We start from the raw sequence: 17,394 nt of genomic DNA, 5'->3' as shown, positions 1-17,394 counted from the left end.
TAACCAGAGAAAGAAAAAGGGGGTGGTAGGGGACTTTAGAATTTAAAACCAAAGGCAAGCGGCTGAAATTGTACGTCTCATTCTTTCTGTAAATAAGTGCATACAAAAATATCTGACCTTTGAAGATCTTATCTTTAAGCCCTTAATCTTGCATATCATTTTTATAAATCAGTGAGCAGTCACCACGCCCAGGTTTACACTGGTGGCAATCTGGGAGATTTATGAGACAAGAAGGGAAAGGAAGAGGCTGGGGTCACCTAGACCGTCGGGCGCGAGGACTTCTGGGAGGGAGCCAAAGGCGTGGGCACAAAGACTTCTGGGAGGCCAGTCCAGGCCCGGGGCGTGCGTGAGCACTTCCGGGAGCCGGCACGTGGTGGTGCGAGCGGTTCCCAGCCTCGTGTACCTCTGGTAGCGTCTTAGGCTCCGCGGGAATCTTACTTTTAATGTGATGGCGTCTCGGTATGACCGGGCGATCACCGTCTTCTCCCCAGACGGACACCTTTTCCAAGTGGAATATGCCCAGGAAGCAGTGAAGAAGGGATCCACTGCGGTGAGCAGCGACTTCCCGACTTTCATTCCCCTGGGTCTTGGCAGGCCGCCCGGCACTGCCCCAGTTTAGTGCTTGAGTGTTGGGGAGAGTCCGGCACTTGTGGAAAGTGTTTTTTTTTTTTTTTAATTTTTTAAAAATTTTTTTATTTAAGGAGATGCTACTTCTGAGATTTGGGCGGAGTAAAATCTGGTAGATTTCATTGATTTTTGCTTAAAGATAGTTATAGACCAAAGACTAGTTGTGTTTGATAACCTGGACCCCAACGTGTATTAATTCTGTGTCTGACCGTAAATAAGGCTAGCACAGCTAACCTGAATGCGCATAGCCCACTGCCTCAGGAATTCACAGAATCATGGGAAACCTAACGGTACCTTTATGGGGGAAGCCGTTGTTTAAATCATCATAAAAATTAAAAAGGGGTCCAGACCCTGTGGTGGGCGCTTGCAATCCCAGCCACTAAGGAGGCTGAGGCAGGAGGATCCCAAGTTCAAGGCGAGCTTCAGTAATTCAGAGAAGTCCTAGGCAGGGATCATGTCTGAAAATTAAAAAGAGCTAGGAGACAGGAAAGCGGGGAACCCGGATGGGCCAGCGAGAAATGAAAGACGGAGACCAGGTGGAGATACACAGGAGAGTTTGTCAGAGGTGACAAAGGGCATCAGTCCATAGCCCGCGGGAGGCCAGGCGGGCTTGGGGTTGGAGATTTATGGGGGTGGCTCAGGAATGCAGAGCCGGATAGGGAGGGTCCTGATGTGGACGATTAAGAGTGGGATTGGTAGGAGGGAGTGGTGATATGCCCTTGGCTGGGGAAAGAATGCAGGCGCTGCAGGGTTGGATTGGTTTGAGGGAGTGGTGAGCCTTTCTCTGAAAAACCCTAGGACGGGAAAACCTTAAAATGGCCACCCAGATGCTAGGCAAGGCACTTAGACCAGGAATGTAGCTAAGTAATAAAGCACCTCTGGGTTTAATCCACAGTACCTTCCCTCACCCATATTAAAATTTTCCTTTTGTATGGTTTAAACCTACATAATATTAAACTCTTATTCGTGAGGAAACAGCTAAAAATGGTAGTCCAGATACATCCATGAAAAATAATTGTACCAAAATTTCCACCCCAATATTTGGTGGCCTTTTAGAGGCTCAAAATCCCAAGAATCTCCACTTTTTGCCACCTTTGTTGTTATTTTTAAGTGATAATGGAAGTTTCATGAGAGATTATACTTTGTTAGACTTAGGTACCACATTACTGAAAAACTTTCAAATACTCAAGGTAGCAGTAATATTGCTGCCAAATTTTAACTACATTCAGTAAGCTTAGTGATTTATAAAAATTAAAAAGGACAAAAGTGCCCTGGTGACCAAAGATCTATTATCCCCAAACTTTCAAGATCTAGCCTATGAATTTAAAAGGATCTGATTTTTAAAAAATATCTAAAATTTCATGAGCATGTTTGTTGTATGTTTTGGAAATTAGACAGTAGCTATGAGAATACACAGCATTTCTGAGTCTACAAGTGTCTTTACTCTCACTTTTCTTACCCACTTGATAATGGAAGGAAATAATTCACTTTCATTATAAATCTATCAAATATGATGGGGCAAAAATAACATTAGAAAGCAGAATCATTTTAAAGTATTTTTCTATTTAATTAGGCCCACTAGTTTAGCTTCTGTTTTATAAGTAATTTTTTTAGAATTGTAAATTTAAGAAAAGCCTGATGTAGCTTAAACCAAAAGGGTACCATTTTGATAAAAACAAAAGTTATATAATCCCCAGCATGACATGTAGCATATGGTTAGAAAATAATGCCCAAGTTTTAGAGCCTAAAATAAAGGGTATAATGGGAGAAGACTGGGGTGTAATAAGAAACCACATTGGCTCATTTAAAATGTTTTAAGAATGCTATAGAACTGATTGATAGTTCCTTTGTAATGAGCTGTAAAAGGGTAAGGATATAAAAATACCTATAGTGGGCATTTTTAAAGATACATTGGAAGGATGAGAATTTTGTCTCAGGATTCTGAAATTATAATTTGCATCTTTGTATGAAGTTATTCATTGTGTTTCCTTGAGGGTGCTATGACCTTTTGCATAGGGTAAAGTTTATACCGGCACTTGTTTATTAAAAGAGGTTGTAAATTAGTATGTCTATAAACAACAGTTAATATGAAGAATTACAAATAAACCAGGATTGGCCAATTTTGGCCAGTATGTACATGTGATATTGTTTAGTAATACAAAACTTATATAGGCCATACTTAGAGGGCTTGGGTTCTCCTCTCTAGATGGTTACCTGACAGCATGAAGTGGGGTGAGAAAGCTGTTGGATTTTTTTTTTTTTTTTTTGGTTTTAGTTTCCTTTTCTTTAAATGCAAAATATGTTGAATATTATTTTGGAGAAGTACTACCTTCCTTCTTAGGGAAAAAAGTGAACCACGATATTTCTGTGGAAAAAAATACAAGATTTATTATCAATCCTCAGTCTGTCCTTTCCCTGACCCCCAATTCTTAATTGGCTTCATATTTCTTTCTTTTATGAATCTCAGCTCCACAATTCTGCCATCAAAGTTTTCCATAATCCTTATCCACCTTCTCTCTGTCTCTTCTTTTCTTCCCCCCTAGTGTTGAGAATTGAACCCAGGAGTGCTCTACCACTGAGATACATCTTATTTTTTATTTTTGAAGCAGGATCTTACTAAGATGTCTAGGCTGACCCTAAATTTGTCATCCTCCTACCTCACCCTCCTGAGCAGCTGGGATTAAAACTTGTGCCACCATGCCTAGGTTTTTTTTGTTGTTGTTGTTTGTTTGTTTTAAATCTGCCTTCATTAATTGAAGAGCAGTTCCTTGATTTCATTAATATAGGCTTCTTCCCCTGTGAGGAGGAAGAGGGGAAAACACCTTTCTGTCTACTGTTGTACATCTTACATATCCCTTTAACTTTGTGATGGTGGTTGTTTGCAGTGTTGGGCATTGAACCCAGGGGCCTTGCACATACTAAGCACACATCCTCTTGCTGAGCTACCTTCTCAGCCCTTACTTATACTTTAAGAGTCTCCACACATTTCTCTTCCTTCATGAAAGCTTTTTCTAATTCACACACTCATTGTGGATCATTTTCTTTTTCTGACTTTATAATCTGTACTGCTGGGTGTTGTACATGTTTACTGTTTCACATCAGATTCTATTTAATTTCAAGAATATTTAATAAAATAATCTCATCAACCGGATAGTAAGATCTTTGAGGTTCTAAATGGTGTAATTTCTGTTTTATATTCTGCTGCACAGTATAAGTACTAGGAAGGAACTAACATTGAAGCAGTATTTTGTAACAGGCATTTTATGTACCACATCTGGTATTAAGGACAGCATTTAACCACCTTTTTACATTTGTGAGAAACATGATTTGGAAGCTCTCATAGTTTGCTGAAAGTACCAGTCAGAAGTTGAAGGAGTCCATATTCATACTTACATTTTTCTAGTTTCAAAGTCACTCTGTTCAGTAAATATTTGTATATCAATAAGCTGTCATTATCATGAATATGGAAATAGATGTGTGTTGCTTAAGGCAATTAATTTCTCTGAGGTTCAATGTCTTTAGTAGGAAATAGACATCAGAATAATGCCTGTTTCCTAGGGTTGATGTGAGAGTTGGGGTAATACATGTTAAGCATCTTGCATAGTGCCTAGTTCACAGAAAGTACTTAATAAATTGAAGACATCATTATTTACTGTTCTTTTGGTTTTTCTCTTTTTCCTTCAGTTCAATTTTGTCTATGATTCTTTAAGCACATTTACTTATTTCTTTAAGATATTTCTTTAAGACATTTAACATGCTAAACTGGGTGTTGAACCCCAGTATTTTATTATAGAATTTGCTATTTAGTAGGAAGGTTAGATGATTGAGAAAATGAATAAATAATGAATATAGTAATAGAGAATATCATATTGGATATATTGAATATAATTATGGGAATTCTAGGTATAAAGGAAGCCCCATTGAGATAGTGATATTTAAAAAAGGAAAAAAGTGAAGAATATTTTAGACAAAGGAAATAGCATGTGGGAGGACCAGTAGCAGAAGACATCTGTGTTCTGTGAACTGGAGGACACTTAACATTGTGAAGTAATGGAAATATATGAAGACAAGAAGCTAGAAACCAGAGCCAGATCATGGAATACTTTTAAAACTGTTTTAGTAGAATATATTTGATCCTGAGAGATAAGAGGCCTAAAAGGGTTTGATGTGACTACTGTAACTTTCTAGATTATTGCTATTCTATCCTTCTAGTAGCATGAGTACACTTATCCAACCTCATAGGTACTCACATAAGCCAGGTAGAGTCATCATAATTTCTTTCCTCCTGGCCACAGTCATGAGCACATGACTCAGTGCTGTAAGTCCACCTTCGGGAGTTAATTCTGACTAGAGATAATGGTAACTTTTATTCTGTGGGAGAGCTGTTGGGATATGCGTTCAAGATGCTGGTGGCCATGTTTGCTTCTATAGAGAGAAAATCTCTATTTAGAAGTGCTAAAGGACAACATGCAAAGAATAAATATTATAATTCATAGATCCTCTTGTCCAAGTTTGTCCTGTCTTGATTTGCTTAGTGAGAAATGGTCCCTACCTGTAAAGTTTTAAGTAGAAGAATGGCACATTGAGGTTTTCATTTTACTCTCTTGTGTGCTTGTGTGCATACACTCTCTCCTCTTTCATTTCATTTTCCAAAGATTTCTCATACTACATTGTGATCTGTAGATTGGATGAAATTATAACTAGAAGCAGGGAAATAGGATACTATGGAGATAGTGTAGATGAAAGATGTTACTAGTTTTTGCTAGGGTTGATGCAGAAATGGAAATAAAGCAGATTCCAAAGAGATGTCAGCAGTATTGGATGTGATGATTATTTGGATGGTGTTTGCTAGTGGTGGGAGGGGGTAAAAAGAGGTATTGGAGACGGAAGAGTCAAAGATGCTGCTTCTGTTTGTTTGGGGGGTTGACCACTAAGTTAATAGTGTTGTCTTTTTGTTAAATAATGTGAAGCACCAAGTTTGAGCAGGAATATAATATTTTTGGTCTTCCTGAAATTGAGATATGTCTGAGCACTTCCAGAATGGCCTCCACTGATCCCTACTTCCTGGTTTTTCATGCCCCTCCTTGGGTGTGGGATGAATCTTATGATTTAATTTTTTTCAGTCCTGGGAATGAACCCCTTGCAAGTGTTCTACCACTAAATCCCCATTCATTCATTCATTCATTTATTTATGTGTGTGGTTCCAGGATTTAACCCAGGGTTTCAAGCATTCTAGGCAAGTGCTCTACCACTAAGCTTAACCCCAGCCCCTGTAATGAGTGACTTTGAAGGAATGAAATATGCAAAATTGATGAAATGTCATTTCAGAGATTAGATTATGAAGAGATGATTCACTTTTGCTTGCCATTACTTGCTCTCTTACTAGCTCACTGTCGTAGAACCCAGCTTCTTATGTTGTTAGTTGCCCTACCAAGGGAACTACATGGCAGTGGACCTGAGAGAAACATCTGCTCAAAATTCAGTGTGGTACCAAGACTCTTAATCTAGCAGTGTAGGAGAAACTAGATCTTGCCAGCAATGATATGTGTGAGCTTGGAAATGGTTCCTCTTCCAATGGAGCCATGAGATAAACGCAGTCCTGGGGCACAACTTGATTGCAGCCTTGTGAGTTCCAGAGCCCTCTGGCTAAAAGATGTTCAGATTCCTGACACACAGAGACTGTGAGGCAGTGAAATATACCTGTTTAGAATTGAGGAAATTTATCTTTCCTGGAGATTATAATTTTGAAGTGTATCATTTCTCTCCCATTCTTAACACTTATGTTAAGTTTGAATAAATGAAAATTCTTGAGTACTATTCATCTTCCTTTGGGAGGATAGCCTGTGCCTTGAAGGACCTTAATGACTTGTGTCTGAACTCTCAGAGGAGATAGGAGATAGAAATCAGGTTGCTGTGAGCTGAGAGAAGATGACAATATGTGACTTTGGCGGGGTTGAGGGGGGAAAAAAGCTGGATTAAAGTGGAGTGAATTTTTAAGATTATGTTTAAGAGAGACTAGAATATGTTTAAATGTTGGTGAGAAAGGGCTAATAGAGAAAGTTGAGGTTTACTTGTTTTGAAGTTTATTTTTAACCTTTTATTATGGATTATTTTAAATACATAAAGACATAATAGAGGGCTGGGGTTGTGGCTCAGCAGTAGAGCGCTTGCCTAGCACATGTGGGGCGCTGGGTTCAATCCTCAGCACCACATAAAAATAAAATAAAAGTATTGTGTCCAGCTACAACTAAAATAAAATATTTTTTTAAAAGACATAATAGAAAAATGAATTTCTGCTCTATGTCCATCACCCAGCTTCAATAGTTAAAGTTATCGACATTTTACCAGTTTGCTTCCAGTTAAACTCATTTCTCTTTCTATTGGAATTTTGTGGGATTTTTGTTGTTGTTATTTTTTTTTTGGTGTGCCTAGGATTGAACCTAGGGCTTTGTGCATGCTAGGCAAGCATTCCACCTCCTAGCTCCCAGCCCTGGAGTTTGTTAAAATTGAAATATTTATTGCAGTACTTATAAATTCACATGTAGTTTTAAGGAACAATACATAGAGAAAGACTTTGCATGCTTTACCCATTTTCTGCCAATGATAACATTTTGCAAAACTATAGTAAAAATAACACAGTGGCTGGGGTCATGGCTCAGTGGTAGAGCCATGACTCATTGTCTCACACATGTGAGGCACTAGGTTCAATTCTCAGCACCACCTAAAAATACATAAATAAAATAAAGGTATTGTGTCCATCTACAACTTAAAAATAAAAACACAGCCAGGTTATTGTAATTGATACACCACCGATTTTATTCAGATTTCTTCAGTTTTCTTTGTACTAATGTGTATATAAAGTTGTATCAGATCTTATTGTATATGTACATTTGTATATCTAGTCATCATATCCTTCTCATCATGTCTTAACCCCTGGCAGCATTCATCTGTCCACCATATCTAAAATTTTGCCATTTCAGAAATATTACGTAGGCAGATCACAGTGGCACACACCTGTAATCCCAGAAACTTTGGAGGCTGAGTTAGGAGGATCGAAATTTCAAGGCCAGTCTGGGTAATGTAGTGAGATCTTGTTTCAGAATGAAAAATAAAGAAGCATTGGTGATGTAGATCAATGGTAGAGACCCACTGGGTTCAATTCCCAGTAACTAACACACACATACACACACACACACACACAAAGAAAAAAAAAGAAATGTTATATAAATAGTATCTCATAGTATGAAAACATTTTATAGTTTTATTTATGCAGGCTTTGTGTGAAAATAAATTTTGAAAATCTTGAACCTTTACTTAGTTATATATTATATCCCCTATTTGAGATCACTGTAATCTTTACAACAGAAATCAATCTTTTAAACAAAACTTTTAAATGAGCTGAAGTCTAGCCTATTTTGGAGCCATTCTAACATGTTGTAAGGTGGGAGCCAGAGCCCTATCTCAGGTAGGGAGGGGCTCTTCACAAATAACACAATACAATATTATGTCTGATACATCAAAGAAAGAAGAGCTTTTAACTTTCTTTTTATGGAAAGAATGGAAGAATGCTTCCATGTTTTACAATATCACCTTTAAATCAGACTCTCCTTTGCTGCAGTCTGGCGGGGCACAATTCAGGAGCCACTTGTCAAAAGAAACAAACTTTATTTTTAGAACACACACACCAAAACACACAGCTCCTCAGGAAAAACCTTCAAAGCCCAACTGCCACCACCGGCTTCCCACAAGCCTCTCAACCTCCCCCACTCCTCCTGCTCTTGAGGCTGATTGGCTGGGTGGCGGTGGGCAGAGCCAAAAAAAAGTCCCCCAATGAGCAGCTCCGTGGTCTGAAAGGGCAGGGAAACAGCCCAATGAGCATCACCGCAGAGGAGCCAATCAGTTGGCAGCTAGAAGTTTGCTGGGGCCTCTGTGAGCCAATTATCAGCTGGCAGCTGGAAGTTTGCTGGGGCCCCTTAGGCTGTGGCTCTCAACACTCCTTAATACCTTCCAAAAAAATTTGAAATCTAATTCCAGTGTGAAGAATAACACAAAAATTATATCTATAACTTATTGGCAATAGTTTATTTTATCCAACTCTAAAACATCAAATACATGAATAAATACCAACAAAACTTGTTATTTCCATACAAACCCAAGACTTTTGCTACACATAACTTTTAGTTTGGAGAACACCAACTTGGCAAAGTGTTCTCCAAAGGTTTACATTTAACTGAGCTTAACTTTTAAAGTGCGATTTAGAATCCAGAGTGTATGGTAACAATAATCACAGGTGTGAATTGGTTAAGAAAAATCAAAGGATAGCCTTAAATCTCTTACACATTTAATATTATATATGGAAAATGACAAACCCCCAAATAGTGTGGCCTGGGAAGAGGGAGTAAAGAGGAAAGCAGCACATTGATGGCATTGATCCTTTCCTAGTGATAGAACAATCCCTAGAAAGGAAGCCAAAGCATGAAAACAAGTTTTTGTTTCTCTGGTATAAGTGCCTCAGTGTGCATGTTATGTGTAATTGCTTGGGTAGTTTATAAGAAACTGCCAAATGGTTTCCTACAGTAACTACATAGTTTTACACTCCTACTAGCAATGTATGAGTTATCTAGTTTCCCTACATCCTTGCCAGCATTTGGTGGTGTTACTGTTTTTTGGTTTAATCATCTTGATAAGTGTGTAGTGGCTCGTATCTGTGGTTTTAATTAAATTAACTAAGTTGGACATTAATGGTTAATGATAGATGGTTGAACATATTCTCATGTACTTATTTGCCATCTGTCTTCTTTGTTGAAATGCATCTTTTGAGCATTTTCTAATGAATGGCTTATTTTTGTACTATTGATATTTGACAGTTCTTTACATATTCTAGATACTAGTCCTTTTCAGATATGTGTTTTGCAAATATTTTCTCCCAGTCTGTTGCATATATTTTCATCATTTTTTCATAGAACTTCATGGATAAATTGTAACTTCAAAGAAGATTTATAATTTCTTCTTTGTGTAGTTCATGTTTTTGGTATCAAATCTAAGAATTATTGCCTAGCTTTAGATCCCAAAGTTTTTCTATTTTTTTCTAAAATTTTATTATTTTACATCTTATATTTAAATCTGCGATCCACTTTGAATTAATTTTTATGTAGGTGTCAGCTTCAGAATGAAATTTATTTTTGGGTGAAGTATTTAAAAACAAATCCTAGATAATCATTACATTTCAGTATATTTCTCTAAAATATAAAGATGTTTCTTAAAACCATTCTCACTATGAGTGAAATTAATGATAACTGTTTAATATATTATAATAGCCTGTGTTCTGATTTTTCTAATTGCTCACAAAATATCTTTTTATAGCACTTAGCTGTTAAATATTTCTGTTTTATTATTGAACAACATCTTCCCCTATTCTTATGCCTTGACTTAAAGAGACTGGGCTAATTGATTTGTAGAATGTTGCACTTTCTAGATTCAGCTCATGGTTTCCTTGCCTTTGCAGAATTAATGTTTAGAAAGATAACTATAATAAGCAAATAATTATAAATTTGTTGATTAGAAGAAAAGAACTTTTTTTAAGAGAAGGACTTTTTGAGCTAAAATTTAAGTTGAGAGATAAGTGTTCCAGGTAGAAGGAATGTAACACATGAAGACATGGAGGAAGAAAACACACTAGTTTGGCTGGCACTTGATGAATAAGGAAGAATATGACATGCTGTTGGAGACACATGCAGGGGTCAGATAACTAAGCGCCTTGGCAGATTGTGGAAGGGAAGTCAATAGGAACATAATCTGACTCTGTTGATGTTTTAAAATGCCCACCTTGGCTGCTTTATGGAAACTGCATGAAGGTCCAGTGGGGACTGTGTGGATTCAGATAGTCGGGAAACGAGAGTAAAAACTGAGAAATCTTGTTAGGCTGTTGCAGTAGCCTGATGATGAAAATGGTAGTTGCTTTTACTGCATTGATGATAGAAAGTAGTAGATAGTTTCTGTAGGTAAAATGGACAGACTCTTGGACGCTTGGTAATTGTGAAAAAGGATCGGGAGGGACAGAGAGTGATAAAGGATGGTGCTAATAGTTGAATATTGAATGTCACCCCCCTACCCATGTGTTTACTTTTGGTCTCTTTTGGGCGATGGTGGAATTTTTAGGAGGTAGAACATTGTAGGAGGTACTTAGGTCACTGGAATTGTGCCTTTGAAGGAGATCATGGGATCCTGATCTCTTTCCTCTTCCTTTTCTCTTTTGCTTCCTGGCTCACGATGTGAGTAGTTTGCTCCCTATTTGCTTCCCACCATTACCATCTAGCACCCCCATCAGAAACCCAAAATGATGAGTCCACCTGAACTTGGACTGGAATCTCTAAAACCATGAATCAGAGTAAACCTTTTCTGTTCATAGGTTAATTATCTCAGATATTTTATTAAAATAACAAAAAACTGACTACTACACATAGCAACTGGGCATTTGTTTAAACAGTTGAGCAGATAGAGATTCATTTTCTGAGATGAATCAGAAAAATTAATCTGGTTTCTAGTTTGTGACAAATTTAATCATGTGGAATATAGTCTTCTGTTTTTATGTTGTTAGTAAATTAGGTATGGATGTTGAATTTTATCAGATACCTTTGTAAGTTTTCTTATTTACATTTGTTTCTATATTTAATATAATTGTATTACTATAGTTTTAACTTTAACATAGAATAATTTAAATAGCTTAGGAATTACTTAGAACAGAAAATTAAAAGAATTCACCATTGAGTCCTCCAAATCTCATACTTATTTTTGAAGAACAATACTTTTTTCTGAATATTATCCATATTTATTAGCAAGACTAAGGTGTCTGTATTTTTTTTTTCCTAAATCCCTGGGCTGGGGATGTGGCTCAAGCGGTAGCGCACTTGCCTGGCATGCACGGGGCGCTGGGTTCAATCCTCAGCACCACATAAAAATAAAGATGTTTTTGTCCCCCAAAAAGTAAATATTAAAAGATTCTCTCTCTCTCTCTTTCTCTCTCTCTCTCTCTCTCTCTCTGTCTCTCTCTCTCTCTCAAAAAAATTATTTCTTAATTGTAGTTGGACACAATACCTTTATTTTATTTATTTTTATGTGGTGCTGAGAATCAAACCCAGGGCCTCACTCTACCACTGAGCCACAACCCCAGCCATGTCTTTTCTGGAGTCAATTTATTTTTTCCCTGTCATCCTTTTCAGATTTTCAAGTTTATTAAATTAGAGCTATAATTTTTAAATTGCTACTTTTTCACATTTGAATACATTTTAAAATAGTTTTTTTAACCTTTTATTGATTGATTGATGTATTTTTATGTGGTGCTGAGGACTAAACCCCCAGTGCCTTACCGTGTGAGGCAGCCTTACCCGTTCGAGGCAAATATTCTACCACTGAGCTACACCCCCAGCCCCTGAATACATTTCTTTTATTCTGTCCTCATGGTTAGATTAATAGAGAGATTTCTTTTGTTTAAAAAAAACTCTTGGTATTATTTATCAATTTTATTGTTTTCTCCTTAAACATTCATTTTTGCTTCTTTATTTTTCCTTTTTAGCTAAGCTTAAATATTTGAATTTCTTTTTGTACTTTTTGAATGCTTTATTACTTAATTTTTAATTTTTTTCTTATTTAATTAGAAACGTAAGATAATGAATTTTCTCCTGGGCATAATTTGGGCCATATCCCAAAGACTTTAATATTAATATATTTATTATCAGCATTTTCTAAATAATCTGCCTTGGGAGTTAAATTATTTAGGTGAGAGTTATAAAAATAACTTATGATCAATAAATTTCATTTGATTTGTTTTAATCTGGGGAATATACTGGGATGTTTTTGAGTCATAACGTATGTTAAATTGTTATAATGTCCATGAGAAGAGTACCTATAGTATATAAAGTTAAACATTTGTCCATTCGATGAGGATGGGATATGCAGAGAGCATTGCTCATCTTAGGATGGTTAGGGAAGGTCTCTTGGATAAACTGACAGATTTAAATGAAATGAGGGAACAATAAAAGCAAATGCCTTGATAAATTGTCTATGTTTTACTTAACTGAAAGATTTAATCTCAGTCTGTCTTTCTATTTAATCTGTTGTGTACTTATACTTCAAAAATGCTGATTCAGAGAACACCTCTTTGCATTGTTATATAAAGCATTTTTAATGTCATCACATTTGGCTTTACGTACCATAAACTGATTAGTTTATAAACTAAGAAGTTTATTTCTCATAATTCCAGAGACTGAGATGTCTAATATCAAGGCCAATTTGGTGTCCAATGAGGACCTCTTTCCTACATCACAGATGGTCCCTACTTGCTTTGTCCTCACACGGTAGAAGAAGCAAATGAGCTTCCTTGGATCTTTTTATAAGGCACTAATCCAATTTGTGAGCACTCCACTCTTATGAACTAATTATCTCCCGGAGGCCCGAATTCCTAATATTATCACTTTGGGGATCAGGATTTCAACATGTGTATTTGGAGTGGAGCTACAACAACCTCCAATTTCTATCCCTCCAAATTGTGAGATACATGAGAGAGCTTTTGCAGAATTTTGTATACTTCAGGTTTTGTTTTTTTTACTACTTTCATTATCAGTTCTGGTACTGCCACTCTATAAGGAATTTACATGGATTACCATCTTCTTTTAGTTAAAATTGTACTGTAATTAGATAGTACTTTTTCAATTGCGTTGTGTATGATTAGGGTGTTCATGTAGTTTCTCAGTGGTGGTGTTTTCTTTGCAATTTCTACCTATCTATCTTCTTTGCTTTGAGTTTAGGGAATGGGCCTCCCATAAGCTAGTATCTATGCAACTCTTTTCCTAGAAGTCTGCTTTTCTCATTTTATTGAATACTTAAAGAAAAGTCATTTATTAGAATAACTTGTCAGTCTTAAGTTTCAAATTAACTGTTTTTTTAATGACTCAACAGGTTGGAATTAGAGGCACCAATATAGTTGTGCTTGGAGTAGAAAAAAAATCTGTTGCTAAACTTCAAGATGAAAGAACTGTGAGGAAAATTTGTGCTCTTGATGATCACGTCTGCATGGCTTTTGCAGGTACTTATGGACCAACAATAATGATGCATAGTATTCTAGTGCAGTGGGGCAACACAGTTGACCCTACTACTGCAATTTGCTGTATATATGCAGTATATATAGTTATACTTTATATCTTATTGAAAACAAACAATATAACATTTGTAAAAGAAAATTATGACTTTATAAACTGAGATTTATGATAATGCTTTGATAATAAAGCATAAATGTTAGAAGAAGTATTTTAACTCCTTAGAACTTTAGGGAGCAGTTCTCCTTTTAAGCTGTGTGTGTGTGTGTGTGTGTGTTGTGTGTGTATGTGTATGTGTGCGCACGCGCACACGCGCTTTGTTTTGTTCTTGTAGTGCTAGGGATTAAACTCGGGACTTTATGCATGGTAGGTAAGCACTCTAACATTAAACTATATACCTAGCTACTATAAACTTTTTTGGGGGGTGGGGCGGATACTGGAGATTGGACCCAGAGGTGCTCAATCCTTGAGTCACATCTCTGGCCTTATTCATTTTTTAAAAAATTTTATTTTATTTTTTTTAGTTGTTGATAAATCTTTATTGTGTTTCTTTATATATGGTGCTCAGAGTCAAACCCAGTGTCACACATGCCAGGCAAGTGCGCTACCACTGAGCCCAGCCTCAGCCCCCCTTTTTATTATTTTAGTTTGAGACAGGGTCTCTCTAAGTTGCTTGTGGCTGGCTCTGAACTTGTGATCCTCCTGCCTCAGTCTCCCAAGCCACTAGGATTACGGGTGTGTGACACTGCACCTTCTAACTATCAACTTTTTATTTTGAAATACTTATAGATTCCCAAAGAGTTTCCAAAAATCTCAGGAAAGTTCACTTTAACTTTACCCAGTCTCTCTCAATGGTCATACCTTCAAAACCCATAAATTCTTATTTGTATATTTAAAGAGTTTTTACAGATTTCACCAGTTTTATATGCATTCATTTGCATGTGTATGTGCATATTTGTAGTTATACTTACCACAAGTATAGGTTCATGTAGTTACCACCACTGTTAAGATACACAAACTCTTCTATCACAAAATACTACCTATGGTATTCCTTCTCCCCATCTTTGACCTCTGGAAGCCACTAATCTATGTTTTTTAAATTCAATTTATTTTTTTTAGTTGTTGATAGTCCTGATTTTATTTATTTATGTGTGGTGCTGAGAATGGAACCCAGTGCCTTACACATGCTAGGCAAGTGTGCTACCACTGAGCCATAGCCCCGGCCCCCACAAGTCTACTTTCTATTTTCAAATTTTGTCATTTTCAGAATGTCATATGAATAAAATCATATGATGTATATAGCTTTTTCAGTGGTCTTTTTTCATTCAGCATAATTTTCTTACAATTCATCCAAGCAAGTTATTGTATATATCAATTATACTTTCCTCTTTTATTTCTGAGTAGTATCCTATGGTATGAATGTATTGCAGTTTGTTAACAGCTTAGCCACTGAAGGACATTTGGAGTACTTCCAGGTTTTGCCTATTACAAATAAAGTATTTTGAACATTTGTGTATAGTTTTTGTGTGAGTATCATTGCTAGATTGTATGATAATGCATGCTTATTCTTATAAAACACTTCCAAATTTTATTTCAAAGTAACTATACTCTTATATTCCCACTAGCATTGTATGAATGGTTCATTTTTTCTACATCCTCAACGGCATTTGGTGTTGTTAATTTTTTTTTAAAGAGAGAGTGAGAGAGAGAGAGAGAAGTTTTTTTTAATATTTATTTTTTAGTTTTCGGCGGATACAACATCTTTGTTTGTATGTGGTGCTGAGGATCAAACCCGTGCTGCACACATGCCAGGCGAGCGCGCTACCACTTGAGCCACATCCCCAGCCCATTAATTGTTTTTTAATTTTAATTTTTTTAAATTTATTTTTTTATTGGTACTGGGGATTGAACCCAGGAGTGCTTAACCCTGAGCCATATCCCCTTTTCTTTTTATATTTTATTTAGAGACAGGGTCTTGCTCAGTTGCTTAGGGCCTTGCTAAGTTGTTGAGGCTGGCTTTGAACTCGAAATCCTCCTGCATCAGCCTCCTGAGCCACTGGGATTTACAGGTGTGCACCACCATGCCCAGCCCAGTTTTTTTTTTTTTTTAATTTTAGAAATTCCTATAAGCATGTAGTAAAATTTAATTGTGGTTTTAATTTGTATTTCCCTCGTGGTTAATAATGTTGAACATATTTTTCATGTGCTTATTTATTTCCCTTTGTACAGTGGATAAGACATTATCTTTTTTGTTTTTGCTCATTTTCTAAGTGTGTATTTTAAAAATATTTTTTAGTTGTAGGTGGACACAATACCTTTATTTTATTTTTATGTGGTGCCAGGAATCGAACCCAGTGCCTCAGCAAGCTTGGTAAGCTCTCTACCACTGAGCCACAACCTGGGCCCCTTTAAGTGTATTTTAAGCTGGAATTTTATATTGAAGTTTAAAAATCTTATTCAGCAAAATGTAGCTCTTATCCTATTTCCTTTTGGAATCAAGTCAATAAATATAAAAGATAAAAATCATACGAAGTATCTTTTCTGATCAAAATGGAATGAAACTAGAAATAAGTAGCAGAAGAATAAAACCTAAAACTTTACAAATAAATGGAAAGTAAGCAGAAAACTCCTAAATTGTCCATGGAGTGGGAGAAAAAAAAAAAAGCCCAAGGGAAATTAGCAGGTATCTTGAGAGAAATAAATAACTGAACACACAGCAGCCTTACTTAGGAAATAGAGTTAAAGCAGTGTTACAAAGGAAATATAGATGCAAACACTTATATTGAAAAACAGAGACCTAACTCAACAACCTATATGTTAAAAACAAGATGAGACAAACTAATTCCAAAGCTAGAAAAGGAGATAATAATAGAGATCAGCACAGAGTGAAATAAGAGAATAGAAAAATAATAGAATATTAATAACACCAAAAATTGGTTCTTTGAAAAGGTGAACAAAATTGACAACTCTACTACATTGACTAAAAAAAAGAGATTATTCAATCAAAATAAGAAAAAAAGGGGAATTTTACTGCCAATTTTAGAGAAATAGAGGATTTTAAGAGAGTACTATTGTATACCAACAAAATTTCTTCAAACACACAGATCCCTTTAAGTACTCAATATGAAACTTAAAATCTCAATAGGCATAACAAAGAAATTGAATCAGTTACCAAAGATTCCCAACAAAGAATAGTCCAGGATCTAATGACTTCACTGGTAAATTCTACCAAACATTTTAAAGAGGAATTAATAAATCATTTTCAAACTTGTCCAAAAAATTAAAGAGAACACCTCTAAATTAATTTTATGAGACTAATATTATCAAGATGCCAAAAGCAAAGATACTACAAGAAGATAAAATTATAGAAACAATATTGCTGATGAACAGTGATATGAAAATATCAATAAAATACTAGCAAACTGAATTCAACATATTAAAAGGATCATACCTCATGACCAAGTGGAATTTATTTTTGGAGTGTAAGGATGGTTTGGCATAAGAAAACTAATCAATAAAATACATCACGTTAACAGGAAAAGAATATTCAAGGAAAAAATACATGATCTTATCATTTGGTACAGAAAAATGCATTTGACAAAATTCAAAATTATACTCCTCAAAAGACACTCAATAGGGGCTGGGGCTGTAGCTCAGTGGCAGATTACTTGCCTTG

The 17,394-nt window shown here is 36.0% G+C and overlaps 1 protein-coding gene across 4 annotated transcripts in view; it reads left to right on the top strand.

Moving 5' to 3' along the window:
* The first annotated feature begins 448 nt into the window (after window positions 1-448).
* Psma8 (proteasome 20S subunit alpha 8) overlaps window positions 449-17,394 on the top strand; it is a 55,703-nt gene continuing 38,757 nt past the window's right edge. For 2 of the 4 annotated variants that reach the window (XM_015482254.1, XM_048806608.1), the window contains exons 1-2: window positions 449-550; window positions 13,582-13,708. In XM_015482254.1, coding sequence (XP_015337740.1) covers window positions 449-550; window positions 13,582-13,708 — 229 coding nt within the window. Of the gene's footprint in view, window positions 551-8,572; window positions 8,586-13,581; window positions 13,709-17,394 lie in introns of all 4 variants that reach the window. The other 2 variants (XM_048806609.1, XM_048806611.1) reach the window with 2 other exon arrangements.

Source organism: Marmota marmota, unplaced genomic scaffold (genome assembly GCF_001458135.2).
Source record: "Marmota marmota marmota unplaced genomic scaffold, marMar, whole genome shotgun sequence".
Lineage (NCBI taxonomy): Eukaryota > Metazoa > Chordata > Mammalia > Rodentia > Sciuridae > Marmota > Marmota marmota.
The sequence above is the reverse complement of the archived record's forward strand: the minus strand, read 5'-3'. Positions and strand labels throughout refer to the sequence as shown.